The sequence below is a fragment of the Caretta caretta genome, chromosome 13 (genome assembly GCF_965140235.1).
Source record: "Caretta caretta isolate rCarCar2 chromosome 13, rCarCar1.hap1, whole genome shotgun sequence".
In the NCBI taxonomy this organism is placed as follows: domain Eukaryota; kingdom Metazoa; phylum Chordata; order Testudines; family Cheloniidae; genus Caretta; species Caretta caretta.
In genome coordinates, this window is record NC_134218.1 from 25078001 (window position 1) to 25094590 (window position 16590).

At 45.2% G+C, this 16590-nt stretch overlaps 1 protein-coding gene across 1 annotated transcript; it reads right to left on the reverse strand.

Moving 5' to 3' along the window:
• Nucleotides 1–11882: 11882 nt before the first annotated feature.
• On the reverse strand, nt 11883–15818 carry LOC125622250 (uncharacterized). The gene is made up of 2 exons (XM_048820113.2): nt 15375–15818; nt 11883–13433 (listed from the first exon to the last, which is right to left on the reverse strand). Exons 1-2 carry the CDS (start codon nt 15582–15584, stop codon nt 12621–12623), a joined length of 1023 nt encoding a protein of 340 aa, XP_048676070.2. The 5' UTR covers nt 15585–15818; the 3' UTR covers nt 11883–12620.
• Between the last annotated feature and the right edge of the window lie 772 nt (nt 15819–16590).

Below are 16590 nucleotides of genomic sequence, written 5' to 3' on the forward strand. Positions count from 1 at the left end.
CACGAACATAGACAGGACCAAAGAAACTTCGGAAACAACTTTGGCTACAGTTCTTCTGGCAATTGCATTACTGGGACTTTCCACTGAAGGACGCTCAGCAGCAGTAGAGGCTGCAGACACAATACGGCTTCGAATGGTCTGCAATTTATAATTGCAAAGCTGCTCCACTAGAGAGGGTGCCCTACCCAGGACTAACCATCCCAAACAATTCAAGGGCGTTTACCAACAAAGGAAACTTTGATAGGCTACAAGAGACATTCTAATGCCTACCTCTAATTCGAAAGAAGTATTATATATATTATATAGATATAGATAGAGATATATAAAAACAAAGGATATATATCGTGTTCTTCTTTAGAATTCGATGTCTGTGTGTCTATATATATTTAATTTAATATAGAATAATTTAATTTAATGTAGCATACTTATCCGTTAGAACTCAGGGAATAAAGCTCCCACTCAAATGTACAGAGATCAGAATTGTTGTAAAGTAGCTTCTACCAAGCTTTGTTTAATTTAGTGATTTAGCTAACAATCAAGCAGTCTCTTTTAATTTAATGAAATGTCCCCAACTTCAAGCTCATACCAAACAAGTCAGTTAAAAAAAAAAAGTAACTCCCTCATATCAGAAACTGAAATTACATTAAATACTGGAAGAAACAAAAGTGTCTGTTCTGGAAATGAAAAATTCCTGCCATTGACGACTGCCCACTCAACTTTCAGTTAAATTGCAGTACAGTATTTTACAAAAGCTTTAAATTTGATTATGTGGAAAGTGCATAGTGCAGCTGCATTTTTCTAAGACATTACTGACGAACCTGCCACCACACAATGTATCATTATTATAATTACTACACACAGAAGAATAAATAGAACATAAATCTAGCAAATGCTCTGCATTAGTGCTGCAGTCTTAATATGCTTTCTGAAACCATCAGACAGTGGCAAGTTAAGTTAAAAATAGAACCTCCACACCACTATGAAACAATTATTCTTAGCTTTATGCTCGACAATTTACTTTGCAATATGCAACGGCACTAATTACTGTGATGTTCTGTGTGTTAGCAAAGCCAATGGGGTACTGCCTAGGACATCTTAGTAGAGCTTGTTGTTTCATATATATACCTTCCAGTCTGTGTGCTAAAATTACATATTGATCCTTTCTAGCCTCTGGTATTTTTACCCTAACCTGTGTAACTAATATATTCCCTTTATCCAGGTTTCAGTTGAATAGAAAATTTGACTAATGCCATGAATGCAATTATGCAAAAAGGCAAAATTTGCCAGCTTCTGCTGTGATCTAATGACCAGGATCATAGGTGGAATTTCTATGGCTGCTGAGAGTTTAGTGTCTCCCATGGACCTTTTTTGGGGGGGAGGGAAGGCGAAAGTCTTTCATTTAAAGCCAAAATTAAATGTCCAGCCCTCCTTTTTGTGAATGTGAGGTCATGTGACCTGAGACCACTGCTCCTGAGCTTCAAACAGACACACTCAGACAATACCGCTGAAAGGTGCTAACCAATGCATTCGTCTCTGGAACTTGAGACTGAATTGTAACAAATTCAGATGCCAGCACCATTAACTGTCACAGCTCATCACAGTAGAGACTTCCGCTGTGGTTGGATGTCCAGGAAGCCCCAGGGGAACCAACCTTAAAATGTTAAGCAAAATTCCAGTATTGCCAATCTCAAATGTCGAAAAAATAATGAGTTCAGTCCCCAAAATGCCATGAGATTTATAAACTAATTAGATAAATAACAATAATTACATGTGGGGTTCTGTTCTTTGCCTTTTGGGAGCATTTGGATCACATTTTCATGCCTTACTAGGCTACCATAAAGGCGGGAAACTTTTTTTTTTTTTAATGGCAGCTGAGACTCTAACATGATCACTTGATTCCAGGAGTTGGGGATTCAAGTATAACATAAAATATTGCAAAACTCACAGTAAAATGCTGAGAGATGGCAATGCTGTGACTTCAGTTCTCCAGCCTAAGAAGCCCACATTACCTAGCACGCGCACAGCCCAGATGCAGGGTGCACAGTGAAAAAAGACTTTGTGCTCAGGAACGGCCCTGGCTAGCTGGCAGTTGCCAGCAACTGGAGTACTTGCCCTAGTCTTACAGCATCTAGACTAGAGCAAGCATGGTTTGTACTGATCACATTGAACCAGGGGTCTCAAACTCAAATGACCACGAGGGCCACATGGGGACTAGTACGTTGGCCCGAGGGCCGCACCACTGACCACCCCCTCCCCACTGCCCCGGCCCCGCCCCCCACTCCACCCCTTCCATGAGGCCCCACCCCTTCTGTGAGGCCCCACCCCTGACCTGCCTCTTCCCACCTCTTCCCTGCCCCCATTCCCACCCCTTCCCCAAAATCCCATTGGCCTGGGAGCTTCAGGGAAGGTACCTGGAGGCGCGGCCAGGGGAACACACAGACCCCTGTGTCCCCTCGCCCAGGTCCCGGCCACTTCCCAGAGCAGCGCAGGGACAGGGCAGGCAGGCAAGGAACCTGCCCTGCCACCGGTGCTCGCCGGGCCAGAGCTGCTCTAGGTAAATGCTGGGGGGCAGGGGGTCGCAGAAAATAACCCCGTGGGCTGCGTGTTTGAGACCCATGCATTAAACCCTGATGAGCTCAATTGGTGCAACCCTTGCATGCCTTTATCTTCATAGAGGGGTCAGCACTGATTAAGCAACATGGATTGCTGGCTCCTGCTGGTAGCTAAAGGGTTACTCCTGCATAAAAAAGGCCAAATCCTTGGGTGCTGGCTCTGAGTGCTAGAACAGCCTCAGATACTCTGTATTACTGCAAGAGGAAACAATTAGTGTAACTAAGCCAGGTCATATAAAAGACACAGCTAAGCAAGCAGTAAAATCTGCTCTCAGAGCAAGAGCAATATCCCAAACTCCATGTATGCGTAGGCTGATGCTGGTAAGACCGGGCCTGCTGATACGTTCTGTCTCACTGGTACAGAAATACCTGCTCCACTAAAACCCTCCCTTGCACAGACACAGCCCTGGGCTATCCTAGGCTTTTCCCTTGAAATTCCTCTCTGGAGCAACTCCACTGGTAACCCTATTGGAAGCCCTAGTGGAGACAAGCTGCTGCCATTCTAAGCACCATGTCATCTATCTAGACCCTCCTTTGAGCAGTGTTAGGTGCCTCCTGGTTAAAAAGTGAGGAGTGCCCAGTCTACCTGAGTGCTAGCACGGGTGGGATTGCATGGCTGCTAGCAATGGTGGGAAATGTCTAGCGCAGATGGATGCAGCCAAAATCAGAGGCAATGAAAGCATTGGTGAAGTGACAGGTCAGAGAATGGAATGTGGTTGTAAAAGGGTGTAATTTACAAATTAAGGAAACAGGAGCAAATTTTATAAAACCTCCTTAAGCACTTCCAATTGCTCCAGCATCTTTACATTTCCCATTTCTCTGCCATGTAGGCTATGGTCCTTCAGAGGTATTGCACAAATTCCCTGGGTCTAATAAGCCTCTGAATCAGTACATGGGGCTTTAGCAAGCCTGATGGGGGTTTGTGTGCATATATGGCACACACTTTGGTGAGTGACAAATTCACCCCATAAGATCAGCAAACTATCTGGCATCAGACTGTGCAGGGGGCCAGCATAAGATCTATTTAACACACTGGCAAAATGGATTATGTGACTCATCAGTAAAAAATGGGTCTGATATGGACATGCTTTGTGGATGAGGTTTGCAAGTAGGAAGAGTATAAGGCTTAACAACGGTTCCCAAAAGTTTAGGTCAAATCCAATCAAAATGAATTTGCACAAAAATCTGAGAACTAATATTATTAAAACTACACACAGGGCATTTACAATGACAAGCTTTTATACAATTCAGGTGAACACATTTCACTGATAATAAAACTAATCTGAATGCTTGAAAGCAGTTTGAACTTCTAATGAACAAGAACAGTTTCAACAAGGACTTTATCATAAAGCCAGAAGGAATGAGACAGTGACACAGTGATCTCGCCTGCAGAACTTGCTCTACTCACATTCATTTGACTCATTTTGATGTCTCTACGGCCTTTTGTTAGGATTGTTTTTTGCCCTTATGACCACAGTACGATTATATTTCTCTCAGCACACCAATAACAGTACTAGGAGCTCTGTAGACCTGATTCCTAGTAATTTTTACCTGCACCAAGAAGATACCCAACATTAACATGCAAAAAAACCCTTCAACCATCTAATCTATTGAGACATGTATGCAATGCTTATCACCACTGTCATGAAGGTCTTACCAATATTTGGAAAATATCTTTTGGCAGCACTGTTACAGTTGTCCCCAGTTGTAACTGGGATAAACCTGTGGCCTCCCAAAGATCAAACACATGGAATTTGTACCACACTGAGTGCCTGTTTCTGCCATCATAACTCAGGCACTGTTCCTATTGGAGCCCCAGGGAGATTCCCAATGCTGACTGGTTTCCTGGGATTTCCTTTACTCTTCTATAGGAAGGATCCAAACCCCGAGTACTGGGGGGAGCTGTGCTGTTACACATGCCCTGTAGACACAACCAGGCTTCTGCTCTTCCGGGATCGCATGAGGTTGTTGATCTGGATTTTGATGTTACTATAGTCTTTGCCTGCCAGCTCTGGCTTCTGTCTCTTTGCCGCTTTAAACGCTGCATTCACCAGATTGGGCGACAGGGCAGCTTTCTGGTGCGTGCCGGACACATTGGCCTTTCCCCACCACCGCTGGTGGTAATCCCGTGGCATCGTGTGTCTGAACACTGCCAGGGCATACTTGGCAATGTCGCCCTTGGCCTCCTCAAACAGTCTCCTGTCCTCCTTGGGGGAGATGTGCAGGAGGGAGCTGTTGGGTATGCTGGCTGCTGCAGGAGGGTTATGGGGCAGGGACTTTCCCTCAGGGGTAGATGGAAGCTCTCCTGATTCCACAGCCTCAGGATGTCCAGCTGGCAAGTTGGTTCCAATTCTCCCACAATCCATTGCCCTCATTTCATCCATCTCTGCCAGGGGTATCTGGATCTCCCCCACCTTGGGAATCAGGACAGTGCCTGTGGGGTGGCCAGCCACATCTGGGAACGGGGCTCGAGCGAGACCAGCCAGTCTGGACTCCATTGTGGACACTTTCTTTGCCAAATCCTGGACACGCTCACCTAGACTCTGATTCTCTCTGGTCACTTGCTGCAGCACCTGGATCAGGAAGCAGACTGTTGCGTTCCCTCGCGGCAGCGATGGTTTGAAGAAGATGCCTGCGGGTGGTGATTGCTCCATCATGGGCAAATCCTTCTGGTGGGCTCCACTCTCAGCAATGATTCTTTGCAATTGAAACGCATATAAATAATGTATCAGATTAGTGTGCAGCCCGCATGAAAGACTATAGTCTGTCCATACACCCTGTGTTTGGTGTGTTTAGGGTTCTAATAGGGGTGGGGTGGGCGACAGGAACACACAACATCTATTCACCCAAGCCAGTGTCCTGCAAGCACTTACACCTGTTCTTCACTTGATGCACATGAGTGGTCTCATTGTATGTGCTTGCAGGATTGCGCCACAAGCTGATAAAGGACAGACTCCCATTGCGCTACTTGGTTTGCACAGGGGCCACACAGAGGAGTCAATGCTGTCTTAGTCTGTGATTTCGACACCAGCATCGCTGCCTACCACTCGCTCCCTGGTTGCACAAGTACGACGTAAGCTTGGCCTGTACTAGCCAAAGCTCCCGTTTCTAACACAGGGTGTCAATAGAGGGAACAGCTGAATGCTGTCTGTCTGCGTCTACACTTGCAGTTAAGCTGCATCCAGCACTGGTCTGGCTGCAGACACAGGTATAATTTGTGGCACAGAGCAGCCCTGTAAAGAGAGAGAGATCAGGTATAAGCAGTGTGGAGGGAAAAGGGACAGGTCATCTGCCTCTTTATAGTTCTAAGAATAGCAACCACGGCCTCTCTGAAGAAATCTTGGCCCATTCTCAACACATGTGTGCATCTGTACGTATTCAGAGCCAGCACAGATTCACCATCATGGCATAGTCAGGAGTGCAGGGGGTCCTGTGTATGCGCACTCCACCCACTCTCCAGTCGTGGAGGGCTGCTCAGGGGTGTCTGCAGCACAAAAAGGCCAGTGGGAATCCCCGCTGGTTGCTTTGGGTTTTAGTTTTGGAACATAATTTCCTCAAAGGGACATTTCAGTCACTGCTGAATTACACATCAGATGTAAAAACAAACAAACCAAACAACCCTGATAGTTTTATGACCCTAATTTAAACAATTTAATTCTATCAGGGTAAATTAACATTTGAATTTTTGCTCATCTGGACAGTGACCATAGGCTGGTCAATTTCAGTATCTTTAAGTCAATTTCACATCAATAGCATACAGCCCCAATTAATTTCTCCATTCTAACAATGATCGTTTCAAATAAGAAGAATATTTAAATTTAAAAAAAAAACTGCATTAATTCACTTAATGTCATGAAAATATTTCTATTTATATCAGCGATTTTTAACCAGAAATTGATACAGACTTCTTTTTTTAAAAAAAAATACAAACACCTGTGGGGCCAAATTAAAGATAACCCTAAAAAAATTGAGGGTAGAGTGAGGCATGTCTCTCTCCCCCCAAAAGTGAAAATATTCCATGATGATTTAAAGAATCATTCCCCTGCAGTGTTTACAACTCTAATATTGCAACATTTAGCTGGTGTATGAGAACCAGGAGGAAAACTCACTACTTGTTTTTTTCTGGGAAAGCTAAGAGAAAGGCATACAGGAAACAGCTACAAGGAAACTAGGTTTTAAGTTGTTTAACTGCTCTGTAATTAACAGCATAAGATTAACTCATAACGTGTACTCCAACAATGTGTATTCCAAAGAAAAGTGCATTAAGACAATATTTATAAATACCCCAATAGGCACATCTGATTACAGATAGGAGGGAGTCATTGACAGAATGCCTACAATATCACATAGGAAGCAGATAGTCTGGTAGAGTAGGACGTAAGGAAATGAAGCTCCAAACTGAATGCATTAGAAAACAGAACTTTCACAGCTGTTTTAAAATAATTTATCTTACAACTCTGAAAGTCCTGTTAGCCACATAACAGCTGCAAATATCTCCTGCAGTTCTTTGCAATCTAAGAGACACTGCAATTTCTGATGCCTTACTCTACATTATGAGGAAAAAGGTCCTGTTGGGGAGTGTAATGAGGTGGCTACCCCACTCCAGCAGAACAGGGGGTTAAAAGCAGCCTGGAAGAAGGCTGCAGCTGGGATAAAAGGAGTGAGAGCAGCTGAGGGAGTAGCTGACCACAGGTGTGGCCAGCTCAATCAGGGCCCAGCTGGCCCTGACAAGAGGGCTGGGAGCCAGGAGCTGAAGGAGTCTCACTCTAGTCCTGGAGTGGGAAGGGATAGCTGCCTGGGAGCAAGGTACCTGAAGCAGAGCAATGCTGGGGAAGGGTAAGAGGAGCTGGGAAGCTCCAGCCTGGCAACTCCCTAGGCTGCAGGTCTTGTTAAAGGCCTAAAAGAGGTACTGGGGCTGCAGGGGTGTAGCCTGGAAATAGGTAGAGGTAGCTGGTCCTACCCCCTTGCCAGTGATGAGTGGCCATTACAGACTGTAGTCTGTCCGAATGAATGGGAGCTAGATGACAACTAGCAGTAGCCACTGAGGCAAGGTGAACACAGGGGGTTGGGGGTTCCCCTGGGTGGGGACTGCTGGGGGCAGAACCCCAGAGTAAGGGGCACTGGGGTCTGGGAGGGACACGGGGCCTGAGGCAGGTGAGACCCTGGCCAGCAGGAGGCCCTCCAAGGCTGAAGATTGAGCTAATTCCTGAGGCAACCAGCCAGAGGCACTGCAGTGGTGAGTCTGCAATCTGCTACAGGGAGGAATCAATAAATGGGCTGGTTCTGAAGGAGAGCTGTGTGTAGCTTGAAAGCTTGTTTCTTTCACCAACAGAAGCTGGTCCAATAAAATATATTATCTCACGCATCTTGTGTCTCTGAGACCATTCAGTTATGGAGAAAGTAAAGCGTTTTGAAAAGGAATCATTTTAACATGCAGTGAAACCTACCAAAGATCATTTATACTGCAGTACTGCCCAAAGGCCATAACCAGTTTGGGCCGCATTGTGCAAGGGGCTATATAAATTCATAAAGGACAGTCTCTGCACCAAAGGCAATAAGAAACAGACTTTTCTCTGTGCCTCTAGTGGCTGCTTAGGTTATGTTAAGTTATTTAGTTTAGGATTCATCTGCCATTTTCATTTTTAAACAAAGGACACTTTGAATTTGTCCTGCTTGGTTTCAAAAGGCCAGTGAAATTTATTGCTATGACAACCCCAAACCTCCACCATTAGGAAACAAAGTTAAACTAAGAAGAAACAGAAGAGAGGCCTTTGCACTTTGGTCACCTCAGACATCTATACCCCGAAGGCAGACGGTTTCCCCCAGTCCCTTCCCCAAACAAAACTGCAGAGAGATGATTACAGCATAGATATTGGAATAAAGAAACTGCTCATACCTTGCTAAACCAGAATAGGAGGGACAGCAGCAAGACAAGCAAAAGGCCACAAACCTTCTGAGGCCACAGAGGAACTGACCAAGGTAGTTGTGCTTTATATAGGACCAGGCACTCTATGCTCCCATTCTGATGCGATCATGTCACCATTGGCTGGATTTGAATCTTGGGGGCAGGGCTTTCAGAAAGCAACCAACATGTAGAAAGCTAGAGCTTTTACCCTTTGATCTCAGTTCTGAGGTGCTTCCTGGGATAAACTGCCATTGACAGGATTTGACTTTCTTGGACAATGGGTTTGGGGGCTGAGTGGCTTGGAAAAGCCACTTTCACTTACATCTCTAATGTAAGGACCCAAACTGTTGTTTTTAGCTGGACACTTTGTGGCTTCCTCAACCCATCCTTGTTTGCTCAATGTGCCACTCTATTTAAAAACCTCCAGCAAGGCCATTGTTCTCTCTGCTTTGCAATCCTTGTACAAAGTGACTGTCCCATTAACCACAGGGTTTGTTAATCACCATTTCTGTGGACATTCCCAAACTGTATTCAGCCCTGAAGATAAACAAACAGTGGACATCATTTGTCTGAGCTTTGTTAAGTCCTTGGAGCAAGGATACGGAGCAAGAGCTTTGGTAACCAGGATATTGCATTGTCAGGGCTCCTTTGAGGAACATTAAACAGGGGGTGGTTTTGCTGAGCCTGGAATTTTGCATTCTGAGAACTCAGTTGACATGGGAACAAGCCCCAGAGTCCACTATTTCTTATGGGAGTGAACGAACCATTGGTGACCCAAGGGAGTGACAGAAGCAGCCTGAATCTGAGAGTGGAGGTTACTATCTGGGGATGGTATTTCAATCTGACAGGGATTGGCAGCCCCTGATACTGTGGCCTGGCTCGAACCAGGCTGTCTTGCTGAGTCAGTGAATGGGAAGTTGGGGATGAAGAGCCTGGGGCTCACCTCACTTTATGGGATGGCAGGGGAGCCAGAGTTGGGATGGGAGGCACAGATGTGGGTAAGGGACACAACCTCCTCCCTGCATGCCCTTCCCCTGCCTGGTATCTCTGGGAATCCCCACAACAGGTTGGGGCTTTTCAGCCCAGGTGGGGGCAGGCTAGGAGTAGGCAGTTTCCATAGCTTTCTCCCCTCCTAAGACATTGGGCCTCTCAGTGCAAAGCTATTCTGGAGCTAACGCTGCTAGGAGCAGCAGACACTCCTCTCCAAGCCTGCTGGCCTGCTCCAAGGAGGGGAATGATGTGGGGTCCAGCAATGGGCAGCTGTAGAAGTGGCACAGGATAAAAGTTGGAAAAAACCCCTGAGGGGTTGGCTCTCTGCAGAAATGTGTCAAGATCTCAGAGGTACCACAAGGTTTCCAGGCCCTACTCCTGCAGAGGGACCAGTAGAGAAACCCTGCCCCATGCCCAGAAGTGTTCCCTCTGACCTCTTCCCTGAAAGGGAGAGTGTTAGTCCCTGTTCATCCCCTTCACCCATCTTCAAAGCCCTCCCCAGTCCAGGGCCCTAGGCCCCGTCAGCCATCAAGGCCATTCTTAACAACAAAAAACACTTCTCCCCTGATGCTGACCAGCAGTGAGAATGGCACAAACAGTCCCCTACCCATCTGCCAGCAAAGCTATCCCACGTCTAGACTTCCCAGTCCACCTAGGCCTGCCTCTTAGGCTTCAGTCCTGCAGGAGTAGCTCTAGTGCAGATTTGGAAAATCTAACTAACAGGGCTCCACACCACGAGATCTAGTTGCAAGATAGGCCCTTGGGCTGTAAGCTCTTTGGGCAAGCTTGGCTTTTACTTCCCTGCCCCATACTGCTCTGTGCGCATTGCTGGTGCTAAGCAAATAATAGATGCTGCAAAGTTTCCAGCTGACTCTCCCCTGTACCCTGGGCTCTCTCAGGAGTGGAGACAACATAACTGTAAGGAATGATGGCTGCCATATGCCAATTCAGTCAGAGGTTTTGGATCTCAGGGATGGTGGGATTTTCACAAGATTTTCACACTTCTGTCTGAAAACACACTTTCCTTACTACTCCCAGTCACACTGCAGCTCACCAGGATGGTAAGAAATTAAAATGAAATCTCTGCTTGCTCAGGTTCTTTATTCTGTCAATACAATGGCACTTTGTCTGTAGTCACTTTTACACAGTCTGTCTCCTTTGTTGGAAAGGACATCAGCGAGCAGTTTCCCTGTTGTTCCTGTGAATCTGTCACAGAAAAAGGGGGGAAAAACTTTTTTTTGGTAAAACCACAAAAATTATCAGGGAGGGTGGGGAGCAGGATGAGCCCCTGCAATTCCCTTTAAATGCTTATTGTACTCTGGTTAGTTTCATTTTGAAAGTGTCATGTTAACAGGTAGAATCCTGCTGTTGGCTGTTTTATTGAAAAATATCTTCTGAAATCCACCTCATCCAATGTTATGTTGAATCAATTAGTGCCCCTGGCCCTGCTGTGGGCATGAAGAGTTATTATTTCCTGCTCTCCAGAGGGATTGCTACAGAAGGTAAATTTCAATTTAAACATATTTTATAATTTTCTAGCCCATCTGTTCATAAATAAATCCTTCAGTCTGTGACCCAATGCAGGGCAAACTAACTAACTGCCTCTACAATCGGTCTTAAACAGCTGAGGGGCCTGAGTCTGTACTGACGTTAAAAGAACAGGAGTGCTTGTGGCACCTTAGAGACTAATCAATTTATTTGAGCTTATGCTCAAATAAATTGGTTAGTCTCTAAGGTGCCACAAGTACTCCTTTTCTTTTTGCGAATACAGACTAACACGGCTGTTACTCTGAAACCTGAAGTTAAAAGGAATCTTGTTATGAACTTCAGAGGGCTTTAGATCAACTTCTAGCAGAGGTGTCAACTGCCCAATTCATCTCAATGGGGTGTTAACTGTCAAATCTCGGAGCAGCTGGGGCAGCCTCATCAACAATTTTTTCACAGCTGTTTGCTTTGGTGGCAATATCCAGGCTGCTACTGAACTTTTTCCACTGGGCTTTCATTCATTTGAAAGGTTTTTGCAGTGTGAAATGGGGATGATATTGACATCCTCTGGGCTGGAGGTTGGGGGGGGGATTAAACATCTCAGGATTAACAGGGGTTCCCAAAATTTTCCCACAAAAATTGGAGAAGGTATTTTATTAGAGCTATGCACCACAATGACAAGCTTTCATACAATTCAAGGGAATTCATTTCAGTGATGCACCGATGACAAAATATTATTTTCCTCCAAACAAGTGAGCCGTTACTTTTCTTAAAATTACATACTGGTTTAAAAAAAAAAAAAAAAAACACCCTGTACACACATACGTTAGGATCCTTGGAGCTAGAGGGATGCCAAGTAACAAATCTTAAAGCATTTCTGAATGCTGGAGAGCAGTTTGACAGAACTTTATTAAACAAGAACAGTTTCCATAAGATGACTAGGTACTGGAACTAGGGGTGCTGCCCCACCTCTGGCTTGAAGGTGATTCTATTATATACAGGGTTTACAGTGTAGTTCAGTGGCTCTCAGCACCAAGCCCGCTACACAAATTGTTCCAGCGCCCCGATAAGACATTTATCATAAAGCAGCAAACCAGCAGGAATAAGACAGTGACACAGTGAGCTGAACTGCAGTTGCTCTGCACACATTCGTTTGACTAATTTTGATGTCTTTAGGGCTTGTTCTTCTTAGGATAATTTCTTGTGTGCTTGTTGCCACACTATGATTCCATTTCTCTACACACATCAGTAACAATACTAGGAGATTTTTTTTAAAACATCATTCTTACACCCCATTAAATGTGCAAAAACCCCTTCAGCTATCTAATCTATTTAAGGCACCCATACTGTGCTCATCACCATGCAGAGTGAAGGTCTCACCAACATGTGGTAAATATCTTTTCGCAGCACTGCTTGTCCCCTTCATGTTGTAATTGGGATAAAATTGTGGCCTGCCAAAGAGCAAACTCATGAGATCTGCACAACACTGAGTGCCTGATCCTGCAGTCATAACTCAGGCACAGCTCCCCTTGGAGCCATGGAGAGATTCCCAGCGGTGATAGGTTTCCCAGGATTTTCTTAACTCTTCTATAGGAAGGATCCAAAGCCCGGGTACTGGGGGGGAGCTGTTACATCTGTCCTGTAGACACAACCAGGCTTCTGCTCTTCCGGGATCGCATGAAGTTGTTGATCTGGATTTTGATGTTACTATAGTCTTTGCCTGCCAGCTTTGGCTTCCATCTCTTTGCCGCTTTGAACGCTGCATTTACCAGATTGGGTGACAGGGCAGCTTTCTGGTGCGTGCCGGACACATTGGCCTTTCCCCGCCACTGCTGGTAATAATCCCGAGGCATCATGTGTCTGAACACTGCCAGGGCATACTTGGCAATGTTGCCCTTGGCCTCCTCAAACAGTCTCCTGTCCTCCTCGGGGGAGATGCGCAGGAGGGAGCTGTTGGGTAAGCTGGCTGCTGCAGGAGGGTTATGGGGCGGGGACTGTCCCTCAGGGGTAGATGGAACCTCTCCTGATTCCACAGCCTCAGGGTGTCCAGCTGGCAAATTGGTTCCAGTTCTCCCACAATCCATTGCCCTCATTTCATCCATCTCTGCCAGGGGTATCTGGATCTCCTCTACCTTGGGAATCAGGAGAGTGCCTGGGGGGTGGCCAGCAACAGCTGGGAGTGGGGTTCGCTCAAGAGCAGCCAGCCTGGATTCCATCGTGGACACTCTCTTTGTCAAGTCCTCAAGATGCTCACCAAGACTCTGATTCTCTCTCCCCGCTTGCTGCAGCTCCTGGCCCAGCGTCCAGACAGCTGCATCCCAGGAGGCCAGTGTGGGTTTCAAGATGACACCTGGAAGGGATGTTTGCTCCGGTGGGGATGGGTTACTCTGTGGATTCTTATTCTCAGTTCTCTGCTCAGCTGGGAGGCTTTGCACTTGCACCTGAAACACACAGAGTAAAGTGTTAGAACAGTGTGCAGTCTGTGTGAAGTACTGTAGACCAGTGGTTCTCAAACTTGTGTACTGATGACCCCTTTCACATAGCAAGCCGCTGAGTGTGACCCCCCCTTATAAATTAAAAACACTTTTTTATATATTTAACACCATTATAAATGCTCAAGGCAAAGTGGGAGTTGGGGTGGAGGCTGACAGCTCGCGAACCCCCATGTAATAACCTCATGATCCCCCTGAGGGGTCCTGATCCCCAGTTTGCGAACCCTTGCTGTAGACCTTCCACTCTGTGTTCACTGAGCACAGATTTCTAATACAGGTGGGGTGGGCAATAGGAACACAGCACCTATTAATCCAGGCCTGAAAGCACTTACTCTCATGCTTCACTGGACACACATGAGCAGTCCCATTGTAAGCACTATTCAGGATTAGGACCTGGGGGCAGCCTCCCCCTGCATTATTTGTTTGAACAGGGGCCATATGGATGAGGCAAGGTTGTCTTAGCTGATGATTTCAACACCAGCACCGCTGCCTACAGCTCGCTCCCTGGCATTCCAGATACACCAAGTACAAGCTAAGCTTGGCCTGGCCTCGCCAGCTATGGTTGTCAGCTATGGATGCAGCCGTACACGGTCCTTGTTTGCACTTCCAGATAAGCTGCCTCCAGCCGTGGTCTGAGTTAAATAGTTTAAACATTTAGATGTAAATGATCTGGGTAAAAATAATACGTCTGCCCAGAACTCAGCCCGAATAACAAAACTAGAGGGGTCAGTTTTAGGAAGTAGGGTGCTAACGTCAATTTCACATCAATATCATATACACCAAGTTCACTTGTTGATTCCAATAATAGGGTCAAATAATGCAAAGTTTTAAGTACATGAGAACCAGGGGAGAAACAAGCTGCTGGGCAAGCAGAGAGAAAAGCAAAAAGAAAATAGCAGAAGAGTAAACTCATTTTTAAATGTTGTTCAAATACTCTGTTATTCCCAGCATACGATTAGTGTGCAAAATGTACTACAACACTGTCTATTTAAAAGTGCACAGCGAAAATATTTATAGAACACACTAATCACCGAGTCACTGACTGTCTGCAATAACAAATGCAGTAATGTGTAGGGAAATGCAGTTCCTATTTGAATGTTTTTTTTTTTTAAAAAAACAGACCTTTCAAAGCTATTTTTTTAACCAAAAAAACCCCAAAACAAACAAACAAAAACCCTTGCTCTTACAACAGTTCAAACTCCTGCTTTCTAACCACAGATTTCTCTCCAGACAAAGAGGCACTGTAACTTCTAATCCCGTCTCTGCATTATCAGGCAGAAGATCTTGGGGGGCGGCGGGGGCTCAGATGAACTGGCTGCTTCCCCGGGCCCATTCAGTTATGAAGAAAGCAATGCAGTAGAAGGTTTTGAAAAGGAAACATGTTAATGTGCAGCAAAGACCATATCAGATCATTATTACTGCAGTACTGACCAAAGGCCATAACCAATTTGGGCCCCATTGTGCTAGGGGCTGTACAATTCCATAATAAAGGACAGTCTTTTCCCCCAGAGCATTAAGAAACAGTTTTCTCAGTCCCTTGAGTGTTAAATTACACTGCAGATTCTGATTTAGTTTAGGATTCATCTGCAATTTGCTTTTAAAAAAGGACATGTCAGATTTGCCCTGCTTGATTTTAAAATGCCAGTGAAATCAGTTGCTATGACAACCCCAACCCCACACCATTAGGAAACAAAGTTAAACTGATTAAAAACAGAAGAGAAGATTTGTGCTTCACCTCAGCCATTCATGACAGGAAGGAGGCCAGTTCTCCCCCCCTGCCCCCTTCCCTTCCTTTCCTTTCCCTTCCCCAAACCAAACTCACTGTGGGATATACAATCTTGCAGAAAGACAAACACCAGCAAAGGCCTTGGAATCAGGAAATGACTGTACCTTATTCTTAGGAGACATCCTACAGCCAGAGCAGAAGGACAGCACTGGCAAGGAATGCAGCAACAGAACCAAAGTCTTCAGAGGCATTAGAGGAACTGACCAAGGTAGCTGAGCTTTATACAGGACCAGGCATTGTTTTTCTGGAAGATCCCATTCTGATGCAATCAAGTCATCACTGGCTGGATTTGAATCCTGGGGCATGGCTCCCATACAGTTTTATTACTCCAATATTATCAGTATTTCCTACATGCACTTTTCTGTTACATGGACAATGCTGCAGCGAATGTTACCCAGTCATCTTAACCTGTCTTGCTAAATTACAGAGCATTTAAACAGATATTAAAAACTAGTTCAGTGTTAACTGTTTATGCTGTTTCCTTTTTGCCTTTCAGTTTGCCCAGTGAAAACCCAGTCGACAGTTCCTTCCCTGGGTCTCATGCACTAGCAAAATGCTGCAATGTTTGAGTTGTAAACGCTGCAGGAGAATGACTATTTAAATCATCTGGGAACCCGTTACCACGAAAAAAAACAAAACCAAAAACATTATAGGCTTATCTTTAGTTAGACTCTTCCTGTACGTGTGATTTTTTTTTAAAGAAAGCCTACATCAATTTTTGGTTCAGAAATCCTTGACATAAATAGAAATATTTTTAGTGAACATAATTGAATGAATGAGGTTAACTGTCTTGTTATTTTTAAAACATCAAAGGTACCCGCTATTATTGTTAGAATCAAGAAGTTAATTTCACATCAATATCATACAAACCTAATTGATCTTAAAAATACCAGTCTACTTCTACTGTTCCAGCTGAGGAAAATACAAACATCTTTGTTTACCCAGATTGTTTATATTAGGGCCTTAAAAATATTCATATTTTACTCAGTCCCTATCAGTAACAGGTCAGGGCTGGTTTTATTTCATATCTGAGGTTTAACAGTGACTGAAATGTCCCTATGAGAATATTTTCATCCAAAACCAACTGGCAAGATCTCCATGGCCCTTTTGTGCTGCAGACATCCCTCAGCTGCCCTCAGTGACTGGAGAGCAGAGTGGCTGGAGTGGGCTTACCCAGGAACCCCAGCTGGGCCCCTGGCCATGACAGGGCAGTGGGATCAGGGGTGGTCCTGAGATGCAAACACACAAGCAGAAAGCTGTCGGGAATGGGCCAAGAGTTTTGCAGCGAGGCTGTCAGTGGTCAGCTTTCTAGGAGCTGTA